At 42.0% G+C, this 26017-nt stretch overlaps 1 protein-coding gene across 1 annotated transcript in view; it reads left to right on the top strand.

Annotated features, from left to right (window-relative positions):
• The first annotated feature begins 3816 nt into the window (after window positions 1-3816).
• The window catches only part of PDXK (pyridoxal kinase), a 45854-nt gene continuing 23653 nt past the window's right edge, over window positions 3817-26017 (top strand). Inside the window, exons 1-2 of the mRNA XM_064406958.1 lie at window positions 3817-4045; window positions 22503-22557. Coding sequence (XP_064263028.1) covers window positions 3959-4045; window positions 22503-22557 — 142 coding nt within the window. The 5' untranslated portion in view covers window positions 3817-3958. The remainder of the gene's footprint in view (window positions 4046-22502; window positions 22558-26017) is intronic.

Here is a 26017-nt window from a genome sequence, read left to right on the forward strand (position 1 = left end):
CTCTCTGATGGTCCAGTTCTGCCACCTTCAAGACTTATTGTGGAAAGGAGTGGGTATTGATACTGTTTTTACATAACCATGACTATTTTATTTTCTGTTACATCTATGGTGATTTATAGAATCCATACACAATGCACAAAATCTGATTTAAGGCCCTCTCTCTATGCATCTTCTATCAAGTGTACCATATTCTTGGCACCCCCATATCTTTCCCATTGTGCTTATATCAAAAATCTGGGCTTCAGGAGACCTTGTCAGGTAAAGTTTGTCCCCTGTTCCAAAACAAACTTACACATAGCAATCAATATTTATAAAATATTTCTTCCAGTAGTTATGGAAAACAAACAAACTGAAAATGAACCGTCTTCAATCTTTTAAAGCAATCTCTTCCTGTGTATTTCATAATCCCTTTCGTAATGGCAGCAAGCCCTCCATTATGCAAATTGGTTTATTCCCTTCTGCTCCCTCACAGCTCTGTGTTGTATGTATTTGTAGGCTGTGATTAGAGCTGAGCTTTCATTAAGCTAAAGAAACCATTTCCTCCTAGGCTGTGTGTCCTGAGCCTTGGACCCTTCTCACAGCCTCCTGCACTGGGCCATTGTTCCATTTTGAATAAAACACCACTCCAAAAACTTGGCAGCACTTCCCCAGAGACCCAACCAGTGCTGAGCACGACTGGAGGAGCCCAGGATGGCTCCCTATATCTGGGAAACTCTGCTGTTGTTTATGCAGTCCAAAAGGGGATGACCTTTATTGCAATATTGTGACATTGTAGACCCATGTTAAGCTTGTTAATCACTGCAATCTCACAATTTCTTCATGCACAGTGAGCTGGAATTCCAAAGGGTAACCACAGAGATATGGGAAGGCAGCAGCCTGTGCAACAGCTGGCCCAGAAGGGTGTTTGTCCTGTCTGCCCAGGAGCAAGGAGGGCAGGGGAAGATGTGTATCTTCCAGAATTGCTGGCTGGACAACTCTCATGTGTATTCTTGCCCCAGGTCTGCCACGGGGTGTGTTTGTGGTGCACTGCCAGGCTGAGCAGAGAGTGAGGGAGATGTGAGAAGCATTCAGGTGAGTTGTAGAAAAAGAGTATAAGAGGAATATTTGTGGAAGAAAGATTGCCAGTTGTTGACAAAAACTGTGGTCTTTTGACTATACTCTTTCTTGACCAAATGCTGATAAACTTCTCAAATCTCATTATTTCCAACAAATGTTCTGCTCTGACCAAGGGGATCTGGTTTGAGAGGTCAGGTTACCTTAAAGAAAATAAATCACAGAACTCCATGCACAGTCCATTGAGAGGCCAGGAGCTTCAGGAGGTATCACCCAAGCAGTTCTACAGCAGCAGCTGTTGTAGGAAGCTGAAAACAGCTGCTCTATTGCTGACATTTTAATCTAACCTGCCCTGCCTTTTTCTTTTTCTCTTAATGAATATTTCTGTCATCCATTGAACAGTTATTTGCTCCTTGAACAGTCTTAGTAATCCCCAAATTTCAAGGAGTACCTAGGAGTTATTTTTTTTTTGAGTAGGAAGCATGATAACTATGAAATTGAAGCTCAGCTTCACCTTTTTTTCTGAGACACATAGTCCTTTTTATGAGGGAGAGGCCTGACTTCTTAAAGAATAAATATGGCAAAGTCTGTTTAAAAACCACTGGTCAGAAATTGTGTATTCACCTTTAGATGAGCTGCTTTCTGGAAGGGAAGGAGAATTATTTTCTGGCCTTTGTTTTGCTTATGGCAACTCTTTTAGTGTATGGAGATATGGATTCCCCCATACTTTGAAAAATACTTACGGCTGGATACTGTTGAATCACACACATTCTGTGCATGCAGGTTCTACTCCTTAATCCTTAATTAAAAACCATCAACAGATATTCCTCTGGGGAAAACATAAAATTTCCTAATTTCATAATATTAGGAAGAAAGCAGCAATCCGGCATAGAACTGGTATGTGTGTATCTTTGCTTACAAGGTCAAAGTGGTGCAATAAGCACTAATGCTGAGCAAAGGATGAAAACCAGAGAAAAGGGGGAAAAAAATCTGTATTCCAACAATTGTCCTCTAAGCTAGAGGAGCATACCTGCAGATAATTTACTCCTGTGGCCCTCCATGGAGATGCAGTGATTTCTGCAATTCAAAAAAATATGTATTGAAAGGCTGAAGCAACAATTGGTAGTAAGGCCAGCCTAGAATAAGCCCTAAGTTTTTTAATGCAAGTGACAACTGAAGAGAGAACAGTATGTTCCATCATTTTCCAACAGATTACTTATGATGAGGAAAATACTCTTTCACATTTTTAAGAAATAATCACAGTATTTCAAGAGTCGATTCAAAGGTATCCACGAAGAAGAACAAGAGGCATCAGGTGCCACTTCTTGTTGTGAGCTGTGACTGGACCTGTGATGGTCAATAATGACAAATGGCCAGAGGAAGATGAAATTCCCAAACACATTACCAAGTCCCATCTCAGCAGAGTCTTGATGTATTGTAGCACTTTCCAGCCAACGCATACATCTTCTTTTACTCTTTGGCAGCTCTCTGAAGGGCTTTTTTTTTTTTCTTTTGGGTCAATAGCACACAATTGCAGTCACTTCAGAACCCAGCTGCAAGGGCGATGCTCTGTCAGGGCACCCACAGCTTGGGCCAGCGTGCCACCTCCAGGCACTGCTGCCTGTGGGGCTGCCTGTGCTCTCTGTGGCTCCACAAGAATTTCTGAACACTCGAGGAAGGGAAGCTGTCACACAGCTGGGATGTTTGTGCCAGTGCTGGATTCCCAGCGGGATGTGGGCAGCTGTGGGTGGTTCATGGCATGGCACAGGGGAGCATGCTTTGTCCACCCCACTGTGCCACTGCAGCCCCTACACCACATTGCCCAGTGTCACATCCAGATGTCTCTTAAACACCTGCAGGAATGGTAACTCCACCACTTCCCTGGGCAACCTATTCTAATGTCTGAGCACTCTAAAACTGTGAAAAAATCTGAATCACCTCTGCCTCAGCTTAAGGCCATTTCCTCTAGTCCTCTCACTGTAGGCTTGGGGAGATGCGACTGGCCCCCACCTGACTACAATCTCTTTTCAGGTAGAAAATGCTCCTTTGCTGTGTCCAGTTCTGGGCTCCTCAGGACAGGAGAGGTGTGGAGCTCCTGGGCAGGTCCAGGAGAGGGCAACGAGGATGAGTCTGGGACTGGAGCATCTCTCTTGTGAGGAAACCTGAGGCCTGCTCAGGTTCGAGGAGAGATGACTGACAGGGTATATTTATATATATATAAATTACCCATTAATGGGTATAATTATCTAAAAGGGAGCTGTCAGAGCCTGGACCAGGCTCTGCTTGGTGGTGCCCAGCAAGGCAGAAACCGATGGTCAGAAATTCCACCGGAGCACGAGGGAAGAACTTCACCGTGCAGTGACCGAGCACCGGGACAGACAGCCCAGAGAGACTATGAAGGCTGCCATTTTCCCTGGGCATATTCCAGAGCCATTCGGTAACAACCCCGTGCCATGTGTTCTAGGATGACTGCTGGAAGAGGGAAGCTGGTGGCCCACGGCTCTCCTCTCCAGCCTGACCCACCCCGTGCCCGCGCCCCGGGGCGGAGCGGGCCGGGCCCGGCGCTCGGTGCCGTTGGCCCCGCCGGGCGGGCGAGGCGTGGCCGCGTGACGCCGCTGGGTGTGTGGGAGCGGCGGGGCCGCGCCGGGGCCGCGCCGGGGCTGGGTGCCGGCCGTGGTACCCCTGCGCGCCGCACTCAGCCGGGCGCGCCGGCAGGCGGCCTTTGGGAGCCATTGGGAGCCGGCCGGTGCCCGCCTGTGCCCGCCTCCCTTCCTGCCTCGCTGCCGCGGGGGGTGTGTGACAGGCGGGCAGGGCGAGCGCGTCACGCCGCCCGCGCTCCGCCCCCCGCTCCTGCTCCCGGCGCCGCCACCTCGGCCCGGCGCGGGCAGGCGCGCGCGGCGCAGCCATGGAGCCGGAGTGCCGGGTGCTCTCCATCCAGAGCCACGTCGTCCGCGGCTACGTGGGCAACAAGGCGGCCACCTTCCCCCTGCAGGTGAGCGGGCGCGGACCTGCTCCTCTTCCCTCTCTCCTCTCTCCCTCCGCCGCTGTTCCCTGCGGGCGGTGTGACGGCAGCGCTGCCCGGCGAGCTCCGGTGCCCCAGCGGCTCCTGGCAAGCCGGGTGAAGGGAAGGGCAGGGCGGGGAGATGCCCGCACGGGCGCCCTCCCTGCCCGCCCCGCTGCCCGCGGCAGTGCCCATCCCGGGCTCCGCGCTCCCCGCTGCGGCTGCGCCTCCCGCCGGCTCCGCGCCGCTCCCGTTAACGCGGCTCCTCCCGGGGCTGTGGCCGGGGAGGGGGAGCCGGGCTGCTGCCCCTGGGTTTGCGCTGCCCGCGGGCTGAGGGCGGCTCCGCTGCCGCCAGCAGGCGCATCCAGCCCGGGCTCCTGCCCCTTCAGGCGGGGTAATCGCCGTGTCCCGTGCTGGGCACCCGCGGCAGCGGTGTCCTTGTGCTGGCAGCCGGCTGAGCCCGCCTGCCCTCGGGGTCGGTGGGGCTGGGATCCCCCAGCCCGGGTGGTCTGGGGCAGCCGTAGTGGGGTGTAGGGGCCACTTAATGCGTGTGCAAGGCAGGGCCAGGGGAGCTGGCTGGCACGGCCCGGGGCTCGGGCTGTAATTGGATCTTGGCCTTCGTGGCTGTCATGTGCTGCCTTCGGAGCTGCTTGCTTGGATCTCGCCGGTGGTGGGGAAGCATTGGGCAGACCTCTGCACATCGCACTCTTGGCTCTTGTGGAGGGTGTGTATCCTAAAAGGCTAATTTGGGGCCTGCCCGTCGGGAGGTCTTTGTGCCTTTACACAGGCGTGTCGGTGTGGAGCTCTCCAAGAACCCCATTACCAGTACATGATGTGTTGTGACACTGGTTATCTTGGTGTGTGCTGAGCAAACACGCTGGTGTAACTCATTTGACTAGACAGGGGAGATTATGTACTCTGATAAATGATGCAAGTGAGATCAGGTCTGCAACAAGCCACTGTCACACCCCCCAGATCACCATCCAGTTATAATGGAACCAAGTCTCTTGAAAATTAATGTATGGTGAAGGGTGATGTACGTGTGTAATCCGAGTAGTGTGGAAAAATACCAGTATGTAGAGCTCCAGGCCAGAAAGGTGATCATGAACTGCAGGCCACCTGTCCTTCCTTTCCTAACAAAATGATCTCAAAATTGTACTTCTCTCTTCAATTTCTGTGTAGCAGAAGAAAACACAGTAGTACTTACTCCAGAAATCTCCAGTCTCTTGAACTGTTCTCTCTCTCCATTCTAATTCTCTGTCAAAGGTTTTTTTTTTTTTTCCTTTTCTGTAGCTTAACCTTTCTGTGACAGGTGAGCTGTGTAACTTGGCAAATGGGTTCCTGGAAAGTGTTTTTAGTTCCTTGGCTATGATGGTATTCAATACTGCTGGGGTTTAAAAAAGCCTGTTGATGGTGTAGCTGGGTTTTATTCAGGAGGCTGTTGCACTCACACTGTGTAGTATTCTTCAGTGTATAGTATAACAAGAAGTTTCTGGAGTGGGAGGAAAAGAAATTCACTTGGGGAGCAGCCAGACTCCTGCCACTGCTGGCTGCACTTGCAAATCCTATGCAGGCAGCCCTTAGTGAATTTGTGCTGGTTGGAAAGTTACCTAAACCCTTGTTTTGCTAGAACATCAGATGGGGCAAGGTGCCCCAAAGTGAAACTTGGCTTCTCTTTAGGAGGAGAATTACAAACCTGAGTCTTTCTCTTATATTGTTTTTATATAGCCATGAAAATCATAACCTGTATCTGTTCTTGAGGATGTGTGCAAGTCTGGCATGCTTTTATTTCCCATTCTCTTTTTTTTTTTTTTTTTTTACTTTAGTTTTCTGAACCAGTTAAGTGAGGCTCCCTATAGAGCTCATCAGCATTGAGTTTGCAGGGCAGGGTGTATGTAAATATGTGTGTCTGTGTGCTTGTGAGGTCTGATGGGCTGAAACCCTGACACAACAGTTCAGGAATCTACATTTGGACAGCAGCATCCAAATGGAAAACCTGGCATGGTTTCACCTGCTCTTTGCAGACTTACCCAAAAACATCACTCGTGTTTGCATGACCTGATCTTTGGTGCAAATCTGTGACATTACTATCAAGAGCAATCTGCACAGAAGAGAAGTCTTTAAGATATTTTTTCATCAGTTGGTTGCCTTTTGTCAGGCTTCCACTAGAGTAAAAGCTAAAGTATTTAAAATGTAGGTATGTGGAAGGACTTCCTCTGTGGAGTCTATATGACAAACACAGCAAAACAGAGTTAGACCTTATATTACAGCAGTTATAATAATGGAGGTAATAGAGCTAAGTGAGAAATGTTAGAACTCTTTACATCATTGCAGGTTAAAATGCATTTAAGTAATTAGACAGTCTAGTTTAGCTAATAGGTCATAGAGGAAACATGCACCTGGATTTGCCAGAGAGTGAACTGCCCTCAGCACTGCTTTGAATTCTGCCTTGTCAAGAGTTTAAATAGTTTCTACTTGCATGATCTTAATATCTCTTTTAAAAGTTCTGAAGGTAGCTCTGAATTATTTTTAGAATGGTTTTAAGTTATTCCACAACTGTGTATTCTGAGCTTTCAGTATCAGGGTGTGGTTCAGGATTGTCCAGCATTTAAGAGAGTAAGAGCAGTCGGGTGTAGATTAATTTGGGGAGTTGCCATTGGGAGTCAGATAAATTACTTTAAAACACAAAAAAAGTTTCTAAGTTTCTAAATGTTTCTAATGTTGACTAAGATTTGTCATAGTTTTTATTATTATCGCCATGACATTCAACTTCACTTTTATCATATGTGGGTTTTTTTTTCTTAGAGACATATCTTAGCTGTTAATTTTAAATGTAATTTTATCTTGCCCTTCCTGCCCCGACTTTTAAGTAGGCAGAATGTGGCAATAAGTAAAGGGAGCAGAACTGCAGGTAGAGAGTTACAGTCCTTGTCAAACCACAGAGAATCCAGAAGGACAAGGTGATTTCTCCTCTGCAGAGGTACCTCATTCTGGCCAACAGGAAAACTTCGGTAGGCAGTGGAATTCAACATTCATATACAGCACCCATGACAAAATCAGCTTTTGGGAATCAGTGTCTCAGCCTGTGTGCTCAGTTCCTGGGGCCTCCATGAGCTTCCAAGAAAGAATTTTGAAAGTATAAGGAAGGGGCATGAGAAGGTCCCGGCCAGTTTTACCTGGGCACTGGATGTTTGCGTTTGGTTGCCACTGGAATAGTTCATACCCCTGTCTGCAAACCAGAAAATGTTGATGTCTGCTTATGTCTCAATAGCAGTGATGGTTTGGGGTGGATTTGTTTGTTTGTTTTGTCTTCCCTAACACTCACAGAATTTGAGAAAATCATGCCTCTGTTTTCAGTATTTAATTCCTGACTTCCTTTTATATCTCCTTACCTTGAAGAGGGAGCTGAAAGCTGAGACAAGCCCCATTAATTATTTGTATCTGGAGAATGAAATTATCTGTCCTAAAAGAAACATAAACAGTTTCTACAATACAGGATTAAATGGCCTTTTAAAATCTGTTCAATTATTTTTTTCTTTTTAACCTTTTTCCTCCTGCTAAATGGAGATAGTTGTCCAGGTATTAAAAAGAACTGATAGTTCTCAGACCAGTTCTCAGTAATTCTCCTCTGAAAAGAAAACGAAGTCTACATTTTTAGCTCCTTCTTCATTGTAGAAAAGATGGGAAAACAACTTTGGTCAGCACAGGTGGTAATTTCTTTGATATTTGTGGATAGTCTTGAACTGTCTTGTCCAGTATATGCTATGACCAAAACCAGTATCAGTAGATCTTTGCTAACTCTACATAGCAAAAAAGTTTAAGACTTTATTTCTTTATTTTGGTTAAAAGTATCGTCAAATGGCTTAAGGATTGTGTACAAAGATAAAGTGCATCTCTTATTTAAGATGACTCTTTTTCTTTTTCAAACCCTGCTATTGTGTTAATAGTATGAGTCAGAAGAAGGATGAATCAATCAAAAGTCTTTAGAGAGTAACAATAAGAAATGTTCTTACTGGGTAGCCCTTATTTTTGTTACAGATCAAAGGCTGAAAAAACCTAAACCTTAAACAAAAAAATAAATACAAAGATGAAAGAATGCATTTGGTCTTTGTAATACCCAAAGATTGTCCTAAATTGCATCTCTGAAACAACAATTATTGCTCTAGAACCATACTTCAAATGAAGCTTGTGGAAGCATGCTTTTCCCCCCCCGACTTTGTTCTTTTAATAAAGGTAGATAAGGGGTGGATGAATTTAAAAAAAAAACAACCCAAGACATAAAAAAATGACAGCCTCTCTGGGAAGGCTTGTTCAAAGCTGTGTAAAGAGCTTTTGCTTCTTATGTGGATGTCAGCACAAGTAGCTGTAAAAGTCTTGCACAAGGTGAGGCCCTAAAAAAGACTTGTAATCCAAAAAGTCCAAACAAGGTGGCTCCCCGCACCTGGCAGAGTGGATTTCTGGGGAAGAGCTTTACCAGACCTTTCCAGAAGTGCTTTACCAGCTGAACCCAGCTCAGATGCACTTGAGAGAACTTCAAACCTCTCAGAAGATTGTAGGAGATGAACTTTCCACCTGCATGGTAAACTGGAGGGAAGGCGAGTGGGACAGGACTGGGAGAGGATAAGAAAGTAGATTATTACCCAAAAGACAACAACAACAAGGGGTGTCTGTGTTAATTTCAGTTCCTCATTGCTTTGAGATAGACCAGACTGAGGCTGCTGGGGTCTCCCTTTTACCTAACAATAGGAGTTTATGTTTGTGCACAGCTCTAAACAAAGAGACCTCAGTTTTCTCTTTGAACTCCGAATGCAATATTTTCAGCTGCTAATGCAAAATAATCAGCTTGAAAAATTAGAGTTATTTCAACCTGCCTAAAAGAAGTGCAGCTGGGGCTGCAGATGTGCTGTGGGCAGAGCCTCTGATGAACAGAGTGGTTCTGACTGAGCCATCCTCATCCAGGGTCAGCTCTGTGTGGCTGTGGGGTTTCTGACTGTGCCTGCAAGCCACTCAGCAGTGGCAGCTTGTTAAATAAGCCTTTGTCATGAAAATAAAGTCATGAAAATACAGAAATGCTGAGGGGTGTCCACACAGGCTGATTGTATAACCCAGCTGTAAAGCTGCAAAAGGCATTTTAAGACGTGTTAAAAGTTATTTGCAGTGTGTGTATGGAGCCAGTTGACCGGTTGGCATTTTAAATTCTTCAAAAAGATGGCAATAAATATTTACAGTGATTGATGATTCTGATAATTCTCTGGCTTTTTCATAGTAAATTGTGAAAGTTTGAGCCATGCAGGTGCATGTGCCGGTATTTGACACAATAGTCACACTGGGGTGTGTGTAGTGATGTGTAGTGAACAAATAGTTTTTGACAGAAATTTAATCTTTTCATCTGTCTCAGCAAAGGGAAAAGATGAAGGAGGATCTGATTTGGTGCCTACAAGTACATGCAAATATTTGACTTGAGAGGAAGCAAAAATACTTTACCCTGATTCACCCACTGTCTTTAGAAGAAAAAAATTGAGCTGTCAAGAAATTGCAAATCTTATTAAAAGACTGGAAAACCTTGCCTAGAGGTGGATTTGCACTGTTTGTGTGGGGAGTATAATGTACTCAGAGACTCAGTAGCAAGTGTTTACTTGCTTAAGGCATTTTTATATTAGGAATGGCCTTATTTTCTGTCTTTAAGTCTTAGAGGCTTGGTTTGTTGGTTTTTAAAATTTTTTTGAGTATTTGATGTCTTACTTCTGCTCCAAATTAAATCTCCACATGAGAGAATATTTTTTTGTGTATAAACAATCAGGGACAGATAACAGAGGGATAGTGATCAGGTTTCTGGGGAAAGAAAAAAGTTTCAAGTTAAAGTTAATTTCATGTTAAAATGTATTAAAAACAAAAGTATAGCATGAAATAATAAAATGAATAATTATATATATATGCAAAATGTACAAAAGTACACTTGAGAAAAACAGGAGACATTCAAAGTTACTGATAGCTCTCTTAAAATACTCTTTTAAGTAAATTGTTGTCTTTTGCTATTCACTTTTTCTATTTATATCCAAAAAATGGTGGTCACTTTTCCTTGAAAAGCATATTTAGTCATTTTTGATAAGGGATACAGCATTGTCCATGGCTGGCTGAACACACATACCAGGCAGGTATTTTTAGCTTCTTTAGGCTGAGCGGATGCAGTGGAAGTTCCACTTGAGTTGCTCGTGTTGTATGGAAAACAGGCTGGAGTTGGTGAGGCAAGGTTAATGTGAGGAGCTGGACATTAGTCTTGGGACATAAAATGTCCATTCTTCTGAAATTACTATATGCACTAGGGTGTTCAGCTGCATAGTAATATGTACAGAGGAGAAAAAAAATATATATATATGATGAGCCTAATGTTTGAAACATGCCAAGAAGGTCTGTGCTGACAGGTAATATGAGCCCCAGGAGAAGCCAGACTAGTTCATCATCTTGTGGCTTGGCAGCAGTGGGGTGACTTATCATAGCTAAAAAAATATTACTGGGCTGAACTGCCTGAAATTTTTCAAGCCTTTGCTCAGGACTCATATTTGTTCATGTTAATTCATCCGTGACACCTCCCTTAACATCTGGAGCAATTATCCATAGAGCAGGACAGAGAGCTGAGATACCAAAACCTCTTCTGTGCTTCATTTAAAAACAAAACAAACTTCTCTTCACCCTCTGTCATCCTTTGTAAATTTTAAGCATATGGAGTGGTTTGGGCTGAGTAGAAATACTTGCATGGTGATTTAACTTTGCTGTCTTGGGAATGCAAAAGCACCTCTTTGCCAGCTGGATGTGTGGGATTGAGGAGGTGCTGGAGCACACACTGGAAAATGGAAAGTCTCTCCCCTGTGGCAAAACAAAAGCTGGAGGGCTGCTTTCTCATCTGTGGGTTCAGTCGCTCCCAAAACCAGCAGTAAATGGTTTTCCTGACCTGCAGAACTCTCCCAGGCTGGCCACAGCCCTTCCGCTTCTCCCCTCTGTGGGGTCCACTCGTGTTTTACCTCTCAGAAGGGGATCTGCGTGGAAATCTCCAGCAAGGATGGCACAGCTATCAATGACATTAATAAGCTGAAAGGAGAAATCCATGACAGTCTGCAAGAACAGCGCTCACTGAAAACATCCAAAAAAGTTGGTCTGTCCCGCAATATCAGAATACAGCAACATTTTTTCTCTTACTTCATTTGGCAGACTGCTAGCCAATAAAGCCAAGAGTGTTATCTTTCATACTCCACTTTTTTTAAACACGAAATAATTTGGGTATTTTTCCCCTAAATTTTACCATGTTTCTTCATAGTGGCTCGACATGGTAATTCTGTCTCCATCTTCTTTGAGAGGAAAGAAAAAGAAAATGAGTTACAGCAGAAAAAAGTTGTTGGTTAAATTCTCAAAATTTAATACTGTTTTGCAGAATTGTACGCTGGAGCTTATGGTCATGTACTTAGTAAAGTCTGGCCTAAATCTAGAAAATATAAATATATATATTTTATAAATCTATGTACCTTACAAATCTGTGGGTTTTTGTTTTTTTTTTTTTTTTTGGATAGTGAGTACTACTGCTCAAGGTTACACTGAAGGAAAACTCTTTTTCCACCCATCTTCACTGTGGTTACTCTCATTTTTCTGGCAGGATACAGCCCCTGGCTCACAGGCGTGAGCACCACTACCTGTAAGAAACCATCAACACAACACTGAGCATTTAACAAAAATGAAAACAAGTTGTTGTTTTTTTTTAAAAACCCAGCTGCTCTCACTGTAGTTAATGGAGGTAACATTATGCCTCTGCCCATTCATACAATAACTAAACAAATCCACGGCAAGCTAGTGTTTAAATTTGAGAAGTTTTACATTGTCACCTGTCCTCCAGGGTGCTGAAATCTGCTGTTTCAGTAGAGAAGCCAGATTGAGAAAGGCTTGCTCTGGTCTTATTGCCAGCTGGTCCTTCCACCTGCACTATTTTGGGTCCACTTCAGTGCTCCAAGGAAAGTCATTTTGTGAGGCCACGTGCTAAACTGCTCTGAGAAGCCACCCAGGTTATAAATGACTTGGCAAAAATGGAAAAGAAGAAAGTGAGGGTTTATTTAGTGAGCCAATTTCCTGATCCAGTTCCCAAACATAGCCTTGCAGACTCTTTTGGCATGGCTGAGGTGGCAGGGCAGGAGCAAGCCCCAGGCTCCTGCACCTGGTGTCTGCGGAAGGAAATATTTTTCAGAGTGCTCTTCTCTAAGACTTTTTGTTCTGAAGGAAGTGGTGAGACATCCACTCTCTACTAGCTTCATTCTTCCTGTGTGTGACCTTGGTCTGATCTTCATATAATGTGGCACCTCCTTCAGGGAGCTGTTTCCTCTTCTGTTTCTTCAAGTGTCTCTTACCATGCAATTTAATGTCTAAACCTTTGGTAGGAGAGTGAGATCCATTCATAGTTTACCTGAGGAGTCCACATAAAGAATGTGCTGGATAAAACAAATCTCCCTCATAGGATAACTCCCCCTTAGATGTACAAAATGTGCTTGCCCACTCCTTGCTAATGGACTGGTGGTTAGGAGCCTGGCTAGCCAAAATATCAACAGCAGGACTAAAAATAAAGTAAAAAATCAGTGGAAAAGAATGTGCTGTGGGATCCTCCTCCACCATTTCATTCACAAAAGTAAAAGAGATAATTCCCACGCCTGTTGAACCTATTGCTGCTGTCTGTGTCTGCCTCTCCTTATCAGTGTTTGCAAACCTCCTCGTGTAGCACTACAGGATTCCAGCTGGCAGGAGTTTGCAGTGACAGTATGGTGTTTTTGTCAAATTACATCCAAGTGTAGTAGGAAGCAGCATGAAGATGATGAATCTGAAATCTGCAGTGAACCTACTTCTCCATCTGAAATCAGCCACTGAAGTCACTGTTGCTTGACAGTGAAGAATGTTTCTTGGGTGGAAGGCAGGGAGAGACCCCCAGCACCACCTCGTTTTGTTATTTTTATGTTTGTCCTTCAGTGGGAAGAATGAAGGTGAAAACAGCAGCAGAAACAAGTTTGGTTTTTTTGTCTGTCATCGGCCTTAACCTTTTTTAATGGGTGTCTTGCAGATCCATCACTTAATACCACTCCAGATGGCAGCAGTGGCCTCCTGCCCATAGAAAGGTCAATAGAGCATCTCTACCACAAATCTTTTGACCCTGCAGTCCTCTCAATCCCAAACTGGAGCTGTTGTGATGCAGGAAGTAGTGCTGGGGAGGGTGTGTGCCTTGCAGGCACAAGAGGCTGTTTGTTTGAGTAGCCTCTGGAAATGGTCATGATGTAGAACAAGGAATTTCTTAGTGCTGAATAAAATGGCTGAGGGGAATTTTTGACAAAGGGATTTATTTTGTGTCATGTGAGTATCTTGCATTGAATATTTAGTAGTGCATGCCAATCAGTCTGTCCAGGTGCAAAGAAAAATTAGTGACATTGTGGTATTTGCTCTGAAGTGTTCCTGTGTCTCCAAGACTTCTTTGGCAAAGCATCTTCAAGGCATTACTGGATAATCTTGAATTTGGCCTAATTACCATTCAGATTGCACTTGCATTGCAAGCCTTTTCAGAAAAATCAAGAAATTATTTGAGAACAGATTCACTGCAGTCTCAGGCTGTTCTAGTCTTTTCTGTTCAGTTGGTCATGATATTACAGCCCATCAGCAAATTCTCAGTGAGTACCAATTTTGCCAGAGCTCTGTGACAAAAATTGTAGTCTGCTCTGACAGAAGAAAGAGGATTTGTTTTCTTCTCCAGTCTTTACAATATCCTCTGTGGTCTCCAGTGCTGAAATCAGCTTATAAATCCTGAAAATGGTTATGGAGTTGATCTCAGGTAAAAAAGGAGTGTCACTGCAGAAACAAGCCCTGTTCAGTGCCCAGCCACCCTCTGGGGGAAGAATCTTTTCCTAATACCTGCCCTGACACAACTTCAGGCCATTTCCCTGAGTCCTGTCACTGTCCCCACAGAGCAGAGATCAGTGCCTGCCCCTCCCTGAGGTGTCCCCTCATTCTCCCCCAGGCTGAACAACCCCAGTCCCTTCAGATGCTCCTCACAAGGCTTCCCCTCCAGACCCTTCACCATCTTCATAGCCCTCCTGTGGATGCTCTCTAACAGCTTGACATCCTTCCATTATGGTGCATTTTTCTCAAGGTCATCTGGCGTATATTTTTACTGTCTGTTTTGTAATTGTCTATTTCTACCTCAGAATTTGAAGGGGTCTGTTCATAAATCACCAATAATATGTCCAGCATCCCTGTCCCCAGTTTATTTGCTCTAGTATTTTTATCCTGGCACAATATCCCCAATATCCTAATGATTTTTCTTTGCAGTGCCTTGTCAAATGCTGCACAAAACCACAACTATATTAAAAGTACAGAATTCTCTTTAGATACTTGGTGTGCCTTATTAAAAGCTCAGAGAAAAAAGAGATTGGGTTAGTCAATAGCAGTTTCAGTTCAGTTTATCAGCCCACGCCAGCAATTATTCATGTTCACTAATTGTCAGGACATGCCTTTTTTTTTTCCCAAGTTCTTATTTCTCAAACTGAATTAGTGTTTTTATTTTTCTGCAGCCAGTACAATGTATGTTTTTTTGGTTCAGCAGCAAATGGAAGGAGATGTAATTAAGTAAAAGAGCTGGCACATAGCGAGAGGCGCAGGCTGCAACTGAGAAATGTTTCTTTTTCTCCCACTCCAAATCAGTTTGATTACAGAAATTCAGCCTTTATGCCATCTCCAGAGGAATACAGTGCAGCAGTGATGTTCAGTGGAGCTGCAGTGATGGCTGTGTGAGATGGAGTTCCAAACTGTAGGACATTAATGCAAACAGCTTGTATACAATGGATACACAGAGCAATTCATGGCCTGGCACAGAGGCTTTCTTATGGCAAAGTATTGCTGCCACTACTTGGCAAAAAACACCCCAAACCTCAATTACCTTGTTTGACAGGGTAATTTTAACAGTGGTAGTAAAGTTCATTCTGTTAATGTCTTTCAATTAAGATCAGGTTTAATATATATACACAAGTTAGAAGGAATAGAGTGGGTTTGGTTTATGTGATACAGCAATTTTTTTTACACAAATACAGGAATTCCTGGCTAATTCAGTTTGTGAACTGTACACGTGCTCTGCTAAAAGTCAGCAATTTGGAGTCTTACCACAAGATTTTTTGACAATTCCTCATAAATTGTGTCTAGTTAAGTCTTGGTAACCCCCATGGTTTATGTACATCTTTGTGCTGTAAAAATTTGTCCTTTGACTGATGCCACAGTTGGGGTAAACCTCACAGGATGTTAATAAAACAGTGGGGATGGGGGAAATATTTGTGTTTTGTGTGTTTGTTTATATTTGAGATGTAGGATTTGCTCTTAAATATTCCCTTGTTTTTTAAAATGCTGTTGTGTGCTTTAAATGATATAAATCCAGGTACTCCCCAATGCTTGGAAAGTATGACTGTCTTTTGAAGCTGAGGACTTTTTTTTTCTTTCTGTAGAGCTCCATGGCTTGCCATGTGCTGCCATTAATTTTTGAAAATTAGAGGCAACTTCACAGTGTGGTGATTAGAGGGCTGGATCATCTCTCTTACAGGGACAGGCTGAGGGAGCTGGGTGGTTTTGGTTCATTTGATGATGTGTGTTATACTTCCTCTTGCTTTTTTTACTATTTACTCCTACTTTAACTCATTCTACTTTTTACTCTTACTGCTCTAACTCATCAGTCTGGTAGCATTTGTTGGCTCAAAGGAGGGGACATGCTTGGCTTGGGTGTTTCATCATTTGAATATTAATTAGAAGAAGAGTCATCCTTTTTCCATATAAGTTTTACTTGCAAGTATCTTGCTACAAAGCAGAAGGTTGAATTTAAGTGATATAATATTTAAGTGTTATAATACAAGGCTCCATTTATTTTGGGGACAACTGGATGCATGAAAGTCAAATCCTCCTTTCAGCATTGGAGTCTCAAAGGTTCTCTTCTCCTGATCAGCAGAACCTTGTTCCTTTTTACCTTTTAACCATTTTTCTGTGCCCTTTTCCTGTCAAACCGTGTTTCCCTTAGAGATAAATTCATCATTTAGAGTTGTGATATTTTTACTTGGGGCACATTTGTAGCTCAGATAATAAAGAAACCAAGATGCCTTGTGTTCACAATAGAAGAATTTGTCTGAATGACTGACTGAGCTTGATTTACAACTTCAGCTACTGACACTTTTCCTGGATTTGTGGTTTACAGACTGTTTTGTTTGGGGACTCATCTGAGAAAATTGGTTTTGATGTGTTCTGGAATGGTAAAGCTAACATTTTCCAAAATTCAGAACTTTGAAGGACCTGAAGATTTTGGATGGAGGTCTTGCCTTCATTCCATGAAATGTAGATAACAAACTGTCACCATGCATCAGGAACATAAATACTGTGGAAGAAACATCTATGCAGCTCTACACAGGGTGGTTTTAAACAAACTTTGGTTTTTTTCCTTTTCTTACACTGTTCTGTTTTTTTTCCCTCTGCCTTTTCCTCATTCCAGATTTTTCCTCTAACTTGAGCTGCATTACTGCTTCATGGTTTTAATTTCAAACCTTAAAATGAAATACCACTGGAGGCACAAAGCAAGTGCCCTAAGAGGGCAATATATACCAGTCATGTTGCAGAGTAGAGAGGTGGTTTTAATTGAATTTCATTCTTGCAGAACTAGGTCATTGTTCTCTAAGGTTGTTTAAATTAAGTACAAACTAAAGCATTCTAGTTAAATTGGTCCACTGGTCATTTAACAGCCAAGGATGTATTATTTTTACTGTCAAAGCTGGCATAGTTAATAGTGTAAACACAGGGTACCTCTGGGCTTTATCCTTAGAACAAGAACTTTATGCTGGCGAGCTGGTGGTGGTATTTTGTGTGATTTTACACATGGAGCTCCACAATGGATAAAACTGAGGTTTTTGTAGGTAATTGTGTCCCTGGAAGACGGAGTGACCCAGGCTGGAAGGGACCTCAGGAGCCTCTGGCTCAAAGTTTGGGGCAGCCCTAAGTTCAGCCCTCCAGGGGTTTATCCTCCTTGGGTCTTGAAAACCTCCAATGACAGCAATTCCCAGAGCATCTCAGCCCCCTCTAAGCCCCCTGTCTCTGAATATGTACATATAATGCATTGGAAATTGGGAAATATTTTTGTTGTTTTTGTAACATTTCGTACCCTGAAAACCACTAAAACTCAGTTCAGTTCAGGTGTTTCTGTAATTCAAGTCACAGTTTTTCTCACACACTTAGGAGGTATAAGATATTTCTCTCTTAAAACAAAATAATACTTTTTTCCTCCCCAAACTGCATACAAACAATGAAAAAAGGAGAATTTCTTGAGTACTGCCAAGTGTGTGACATTGGAAATATGCCTTTTTCCCCTGCAGGAGCATGGTAAAGCTGCAATGCAAATTTAAACAGAAGCAGTTCAGTAACAGCTTTTCACATTTCTCAGAGTAAATAAAATTATTAAATGAGAAATTGTATTAATATTTACTCTGAGGCAGAGCTAATCTCCGAAGTTAACAGTTTTCTGACTGAAGTGGTGTTAATAATCAGATCCCAGATAGGATTAGGAGGTAGAAATGAGTACTTTTATTTGTCTCCAGGCCATTGGTATATAATGTAGATTACACAAATATGAACATAAAAGTTGGCAATCATTAAAACTGAATTTCAGATGTTGCATTTGCTTCAAAATCTTCCTGCTCGTTTCTCTGTTGCTGCACTCACAATTTTCCATATTGTGAAATGGTTTTCTTCTTGGTTTTCAGCCTCTCTATTGCATAACAACTGAGGCTCTCCTCTGGAATATGTTTGCAATATTTGATGTCTAACAATCTTAGGCAATGGTTTGTCATGGTAATGAAGTAACACATTTTAGTGTTTATGTGGTTGAAATGTTTTGTGGAAGAAATGGGAAGAGAGACTGTAAATTTTAAACAAAGCTGTAATTAGCACAGTGGCAGAGTCCAAAGGGTTGCATGATTAGAGTGAACAATAACTGAGATCCAGCTGTTTATGTAATTTACACAATTCAAGACATTTTCTGTCTGTTTGGGCCTTTAGGTTGCTCTACTAGAGAAACAACTGCTATCTCTTCTAAAATTTTAAACCTGAAGGAGACCCATTTCTTGGCTTTTTATTTAAGGCATAATGGCTGGATATATAGGTTTAAATTACTTCTGTGCCTTTAGTAAAACTAGTCTGTCTATCTCTCTTTTCCAAAAGACCCAACACCTTTAGAGGTTGTCCATGTATTTTGAAGTCTCTTCCTTTCTGTGTGTTGATTTTTCCCTTGAGTATTTCCTATTTTTCGAGGTGCATTTGGGTGGTTCTCTAGACCACATCCCTGCCCTGGTCCCACTTTCTCTTTGCAAGGCTGGGAAAGCACTTGGGAGAATAACTGGATGAGATTTGTTCCTTCCCTTCAGTTACCTGCTGAATTTGATGTCATGAGCAATGTGCTTCTTGCTGATTGTTTCTTTTCACATGTTCTGCTCTGGTGTGTGTACTTGGGTTTAGTCTTGCAAATATTTTTCTGAAACGTGTCACTCAGATCTGCCAGCCAAGCCTTCCAAGCACAGAACTCCTCCAGGTTTAATGTTTTGTGATTTAATTTTAGAAGTATAACAGTTCCACCTTTTTTATTTGAAGATACTTGAAAAATACATTGAATTTGGCCATTTTCCTTTAAGATTTCAGTTGCAAATATCACTGTATGATGTGATCCAAGCAACTGTGGTTTGGGTCTTAGGAAGAACAACATTTGACGTGTGCTTAGACTGCAGGCTGAGAGATTTAGGATGGACTCAGCCACCTTTTTCCTTGGAAGAGCACTTATCATCCTCACCCACACTGGCTTTGGGTTTAGATTTGCCCAAGATTTCCTGTTCTGTGGGCAAATTATAACTACACAGAGTGAACAGCAGAGCGTGGAAATTTGGAATTGTTCTCTCCTTTAGAGCCTGTGGGAGAGCAGATCATGCAGGTCAGGGCGTGTGTGTCCCTGGCAGCTGCAGCCCTGGGACACTTGCAGGGTGTCTGATGTCACCTCATTTCTCAAACCAGGGGCTGCAATATCACCACGGGACCCTTGCTGTAAGGAGCAGGGTGGGGAGCACAGGTATGGGCTAAAGCTGCTGTAGAAAAGCAAAAATTAAACATTAAAAGTGCATTTCTTCGTGTGCTCGGTCCTGATGCTGATCAAATATGACTTGTTCTGCCACAGGCAAACTCCAAGGGGGGTGAGTCCTCAGTTTATTTACACAGAGGTACAAGGAACACATGTGTGTACACAAGCAAGAAATGTTATATATTGAGTTTAATTCTGTTTTGAAATTTTTACTTTCTGGTAGTTTTCTGAAGAAAAGGTTTATTCTTACTGGTTTATTACAGTAAGAAATTATTATCTGCTACTGAATACCTATTTTCAGGTCATAGTTGCTGCTTTTCTGTGGAAATATGAGAGATTGACTCTTTTTTTTAGTATGATTTGTCTCATTCAATTAATTTGTTCTGATCTCAGTTTTCAAGGTCTGTACATAAAACCACAATGTATTTCTAATTAGTTAACTTACACTTAATATTTATTTAACCTCTGGTTTGAGCAGAAATTTTTAATTAATTTAAAAAACCCTCTAAACCGGTGCTTTTAGTTAGGTTTGCTCAAGGAATTAAAAGTTTGAGTATGTATTAAAAAGGATTAACAAGACATCTTTGGAACAAAATTCCCTTTGTAAGCAAGGAAAGTGTCCATCATTCAGTGCATCAGAAACTGTCTCTGATGTCCTTTAGGTGTGAAGGATGACAGTCACTAACACTGATTTTTAATTGTTGGTTGGAGGAAGAAAACAACATTTCCTTATCCACTGGAAACTATCAAGTTGTTAAAATGAATTATGCAAACCAAAATAAAGACAGTTTTTTTCTCTAAAGAGAGAAAAGAAGAGGTGATTGCTGTGAAAAGCTGCTTTTATCACCTCAGTCTTGTTTTCAGGTTGTCTTCTGGTGACTAAATTCTATAGGACTTTTAAATGCAGTTTGCCTTGAAAACAAACACAATTTGGTTTATCATGGCTTCAACATTCTTTTTGATTATTCTGCTACTAATGCTAAGCCTAGGGCTTAGTAAGCACCTTTATAAAAGGAAATGCTTTGGAGTAACTGTGAGTTATTTTAAGGGTTGAATCAGGTTTCAAAATTAGGTGTGTTAGATTTCAGTCATACATGTTTATTCAAAACAAAACTTTGGAGGAAGCTGGAAACTGTGACAGAGTAGACTAATACCAGTAAGTGATTTTTACTGAGACCTTCGAAGGTTTTTTTTAGCCTGGTTTGGACTGATGAGAAAAGTGAGAATATCAAGGTCCCTTGCAGAATTTGAGCTGTCTGTGGCTTTTCATCCACTCTCCAAAGCATTTTATTTACTGTTTTAGCAAGTGTACAGCCAAGGTACACCCAAGAGAGGTGGCCTCCCTTCTACTTTTCCATCTTTTGCTTGAAGCAGATTAACTGGCCAAAACAAACCAAAAATCCCTAATCCTGTGGAAAACCTGGCTGAGAAATCAGATGATAACTGGTGCTGGGGAAAACACAACAGAAGGTCTGCTCGTTTTGGTGTCCATCATTTGGGACAGTCCTGACCAGTGTTGTAGGGCTGCCCTGCCTGCAGCAGTTGTGTCTGATCTCCTTCCCTAAAGCACTGAGTGAAAACCTGATTAGTCAGTAAATCACTGTAAGTGTGTTCTGTAGTCTCAGGGGTTAAGTAGTTGGAGACACGTGATCTGAATACTGCAGAGAAAATGAATTAATTCACAGTTATTGCCAAGATACTTGAAGGAAGTAACAACTTAGGTCTGTTCATTACAGGGAAGGGAATTGATTATGGGGTGGCAGTCTGGTTAGAGGCCATATTCCCTTTTATTTGCTTGAAAAGCATGTCCAGACACCAAGGTTAAGGTCATAACAGTGTTGTCATGTTCCCAGCTGTTCGGTTTCTTGGACTTTAAAATAAAATTCACCAAGGTGAAACAAGAACCTGGGAGGTGCATAGGTGCTGAGCTTAATTTGAACCTGGTCAGGTTGAGGTAACCCACCATTCTGTGTACCACCAATCCAAAATTACTTTGCTTTCTGGTGAGGAAGGAACAGAAACCTTTATTAACTATTGAAATAAAAGATTTATTCTACAAAGACCTGTGTGGACGTGAGCTGTGAAACAGCAGAAGAGAAGCACCTGCAGGCTGAAGGAACAACCTGTCACAGCACGTACCTTCATCCTGTAGCCAGGTATTGGAATGGGGGCTTATCACAGGGAAGATGCAGGCACAGGAAAAGCCTGATGTCACCAGACATCCAAAAGGGTTTTAATCTGTGAGAAGGAGTTGCCTTCACGACAGAAAGGGAGAGGCGTGAGCCTGCCTGGAAAACGTGACTGGAAAAGCTTTATTTGCTCACTCCCCCCTCCCAGCAAATTGCCTGAAAGGGGATCATGCACAGTGGTGCATCATTCCTCTTATCTCCCAGTGTGACTCACTGAGCCATACATAGCAGCACTTCTTTTGAGGAGATTTCTTACTCAGAGCAAGCTGGATGTGGAAACAAAGACTCGGCTGTCAGACTGTTAATGTCACTTTTGCATTAGAATTCCTTGCGTGACACATAAAAATGTCTAAAAATGGCTTGACTAGCAGTCCCTATCTGTATTAAACAGGTATTGTCAGGTTAAAAATCCTCCTTAGTTTTCTCCTGATTGGATGCTCTTATTTCCATATACCAGGAAATTATTGGGTATTTCAGTATTTGGATTGCTGGTAATGCAATGTAGCAGGTGGCTTTCAGAGAATGCTTTAGGCTTTTTTGTTCTGTGTTTGTTCCTCCCTTTATTTCCCAATCATACCCCAAATTAATTCTTTGTGACTTCTTTCTATTCCCTTTCAGTTGTAAAGGAACTGGTTGTGACATCCAAGTATGGCTTGTAGTATTGATCCCTTTTAAGATCTCTGTCCTCCTTTTAGCAAAATTGGTTTTCTGGAATGCCAACAGCATCATCCTTCCATATTGTGCATTAATTTAGTACCTTGTACTTCTTTTCATGCCAAGAAAGGCCAGCCAAGGCTTTCTTCAAGGTTTCAGTGCTTGCTGCTGGAGCAGCCTCTCTGGCCTTATCCCCAGATGAACTCCAGCCTGAGCATCCTGAGCTGTGTTTTTCTGGTGCTGTTGCCAGTGGCACTTTTGTTCCCAGTTTGTTGCTGTAGTTGAGCACTGTGCTGTTTGTTTATGTTGCATATTTGTTGACTCAGCTCCCAGGATTTTTTGTAAGTATGCACTGGAAATCCAGGAGTTCTTCCCCGTGTTTTATGATGTGGGTAATGTATTAACAAAGTTGTGTTAGTAAAATAAATATTCCTGTGTTCTGTTACAGGTTTTGGGATTTGAAGTTGACACGGTGAACTCTGTCCAGTTTTCAAACCACACAGGTAAAATTTTACAGATCCACTCCACAGTCACTGAACTCACTCAGCATGGGGCTCACCTCATCCCATGGTGGTGGAGAGGACATTGGTCTTATTGGTCTCACATTTTGACAATATAGGATAGAAATGTAATTTTCATGTTTTGATTCAAATCTCTCAGAAACCTGAATATGGGAGTAGGGCATTGATAAGATGGATGTGGTAATGTCCATTTCTGCCCTTCAGAGAGTGAGTTTCTTTTGTTAGGCAGTAATTAATTAAGTCAGATAGTGAAATAATACAAATATAGCCATTTACACAGCCAGGCATGTGAATAAGGGAGTCTTCAAAATGGTTTTATGTGAATGCTGGCTCTATGAGAGTCACAGTCACATAGTCACCAACCCAAACATCAGAAAAATACTGAAGCAGATGCAATGTTTCCTCACTATGTGCCCATCCAGGGACTATTAAGTATCCCAAAATGTCATTTTGGTGGGAAGAAAGGCCTTAATACTTTTTAATACCTTGTATTTTTATTTAAGCTCTAAGCCTGAACGCAATGCACTCACCTAATATGTTCAGACTGCCTAATACTCACAGTGCTAGAAGACTTGCTTTTTTAAAATAAAGCTGAAATTTATGTTTATTTTAGTAATACCTTTCACCCATAAAGGAGTTCCAAGTGACTGGCTATTTTTGGATCACTGGAGACTCATGTGCTGTCTTGGTGGTGGCAGGTTGTTTGAGAGCAGAGCTACTCTAGATAAAAATCTATAGGTGTCTTCAGAAGACAATCTGGGAGCAAATTCTGGCTTCAGCATCTTGGAAAAGAGCAAAAGTTGTTTCTGACAAAGAAAATGAAGGCAAAAGTTGAGGTACTTTTCTAGTATCTCTACAGGTGCAGCTCTATTAATAAACTAATTTGGAAACAGATCAGACTCTGTTCATGCAGCTTTCAAAAGGCTGTAAGATGACTATCATGGAGGGAATTTAGTGTCACCTTGGGAAGAAAAAATTAATATTTCAAAGGTGGCTTGGAAGCTATCTCTGCTTGTTGAGGAAGGGCACAGAAAAGGTAATAATTAAACAAGGGAATGAGGCCTTTCCTGGCTTAGACAAAAATCTGCTTATTTTGCTTGCACCCTTTGGCACAGTACAAAGGTTCCCTTGTGTTTTTCAAAGATAGTTAGGTGTGACTTCTGTTTATTTAAAGAATTTATTTAGTTTTGGAGTTTGGGATTTTCAGTCGTTTAGTTTCAATAACTGGGTAAAACTGTTGTAATTAATCTTCCAGAAATTAAGCAATTTTTTAATGTCAAATTATTTGACACTTGAAATGCATGAGCACGTGTTGTTTGATGTTTTCTGTTTCAAGATTAAATCAGCTTGATAGGGCACTGCAAGAGCTTAATAGAGGTTTTATTGACCATAAACTAAATGTGTCTGAAGGTGGGAAAATTACATTACCAGTAGGGTGACCAGGTTCTTAAAACAAAAAAAGATGATTTTAAATTTGTTTTTAATGATATCACAGCTAAGGAAAGGTTACCAGTGTTTCATTCAAGGTTTGGCAGACAGTGGAAGGAACACTAAATTTCTGGTTTCTCCTCCCACATGAAGACTGAAATGACCGTAATAAACCCAAAAATATCTCAAATATCACATGTCTTTAAAGTACTGGAACTACTCCTGATGTTTAGGAGGCACTTATTTTTTTGTTTTTTGTTATGGGTTTTGGGTTGTTTTTTTTTGTTTGTTTTTTTTTTGGGGGGGGGTGGTTGTTGTAGTTTTGTTTGTTTTGGGGGGTTATTTGTTTGGTTTGGGTTTTGGGTTTTTTGTTGGTTTGTTTTGGGTTTTTTTGTGTTCTTTGCTTGTTTGTTTTTTAACTAAATCTGTTGCAAAATCCCAAAGTTTGCCACACAGCCTCATGGTTTTGGGAAGCAGAGCTTGTGTCTGGCACTGTCCAGCAATACACAGGCACGGTGTGCTGGGTGAGTGGGTGAAGGTAACTTGGTTTTCCTATAAAAATAAAATTTTACAAGAACCACTTCTGTCTTCATCATTAAAGCTGGAGGACAAACTCCTCCTTCAAAATCTGGCTGTGAACTTTAGTTTCTGGAAGAATGCTAGAGGAGCACAGGTGAAAGAAAGAATGTGTGGGGTTTGGACATGGTATGCTTTCTTTCCTTCTTCCCCTGTTGTAAATTTGGAACTAGCAGCAAATAAAATGCAGAGAGATTTTATGACTAACAGACTTTGGTGAATCATTATTGCTCTTTTTTTGCCCTGTCTACAAATTAGTAAGATACCACAGGCCTCTTTCTGCTGACTCCTGCTCAGAAAATGCAGCTTTCTTTAGTCTCTGATAATCCCAAAATTTGGAAAATGTGCTTTGAATCAGTGCCCCTGGGAGAAGAGTTTGTCATGTTGCTTCGTGAGGAACTTCAGTGATTAGAGTGACTCACACTTGAGTGGCATCGTGCTTCACACACAAATTAAAGAAGCTGTCATGCAGCCTATTAAGATTGTGCTCTTTATCTTACATTAATATACTCTTTGCAGAAGCATCACCTCATATGATGTGCAAAAATAAAAATCTAGATTTATTTTTAATTGTAGAATTTATTTTTTTGGGGGGTGCATTTTAATTCTTCCAGCTTTGTTTCTCATTGGTAGATTAATTTTAAGCAATAATGTGCTTACTCTGCCATCCAAATCCTAGCTTTGAAACAGCTCTGGAACAAATAGCCTGGGGTTTTTTCTGTTACTTTTCCTTTTATTCTTGAGCACGTTTGACTTCCACTTAGTGGGTGTGTAGTAGGTGGCTGGGCTGGCTGGTAGGTCTAACACATGAGAAATTACAATTATATCTTGATGTGATTGTGCACAGTCTGCCCACCCAGGTGATTCATTCACCCCTGTGTGTGCAGGGCAGAAAGAAAAGATCTCCACTTGTGCCTGGCACTGGTAACATTTTACTCCCACTCTGTGACCTGCTATAAAAAAATCCACTGGGGAATTTGGTACTTAATTTCTGGTTTTGTTGAAGGCCTCCTGGTGGCTACAGATGAGCCATGTGTTCAGACCAGGTTTTCTGCTGGAGCGTGCAATGTGAATTTTGTGACACAACTGGGCCCAGACTGCCTGTCCATCATGAGCCTTAAACACCACAACTTTCTTCCTTTTTCCCATGTGAAATTCTTTGTTACTGGAATCACTTGGAATACTTTTGCAGGGAGCACCACAGGAAGAGCTCAAACCTCAGAACAGAATGTTCTGGGTTGGAAAACAAAGCAATCGTACATGCTGTGCTAAACTAAAATGGTAGCTTGTTTTTCCTTTGCTGTGTTGGTCAGTTGGAGTTTTTTATTCCTTCTGATATGCCTGGTACTTTCATTCTCTTTCATCCCTGTTTTTGAAAGTAATTAAGAAGATTATTCCAATACATTGCAAAGGGGGGAAAATAAAGGAGAGGAAGGAA

The sequence above is a fragment of the Passer domesticus genome, chromosome 2 (assembly GCF_036417665.1).
Source record: "Passer domesticus isolate bPasDom1 chromosome 2, bPasDom1.hap1, whole genome shotgun sequence".
NCBI lineage: Eukaryota > Metazoa > Chordata > Aves > Passeriformes > Passeridae > Passer > Passer domesticus.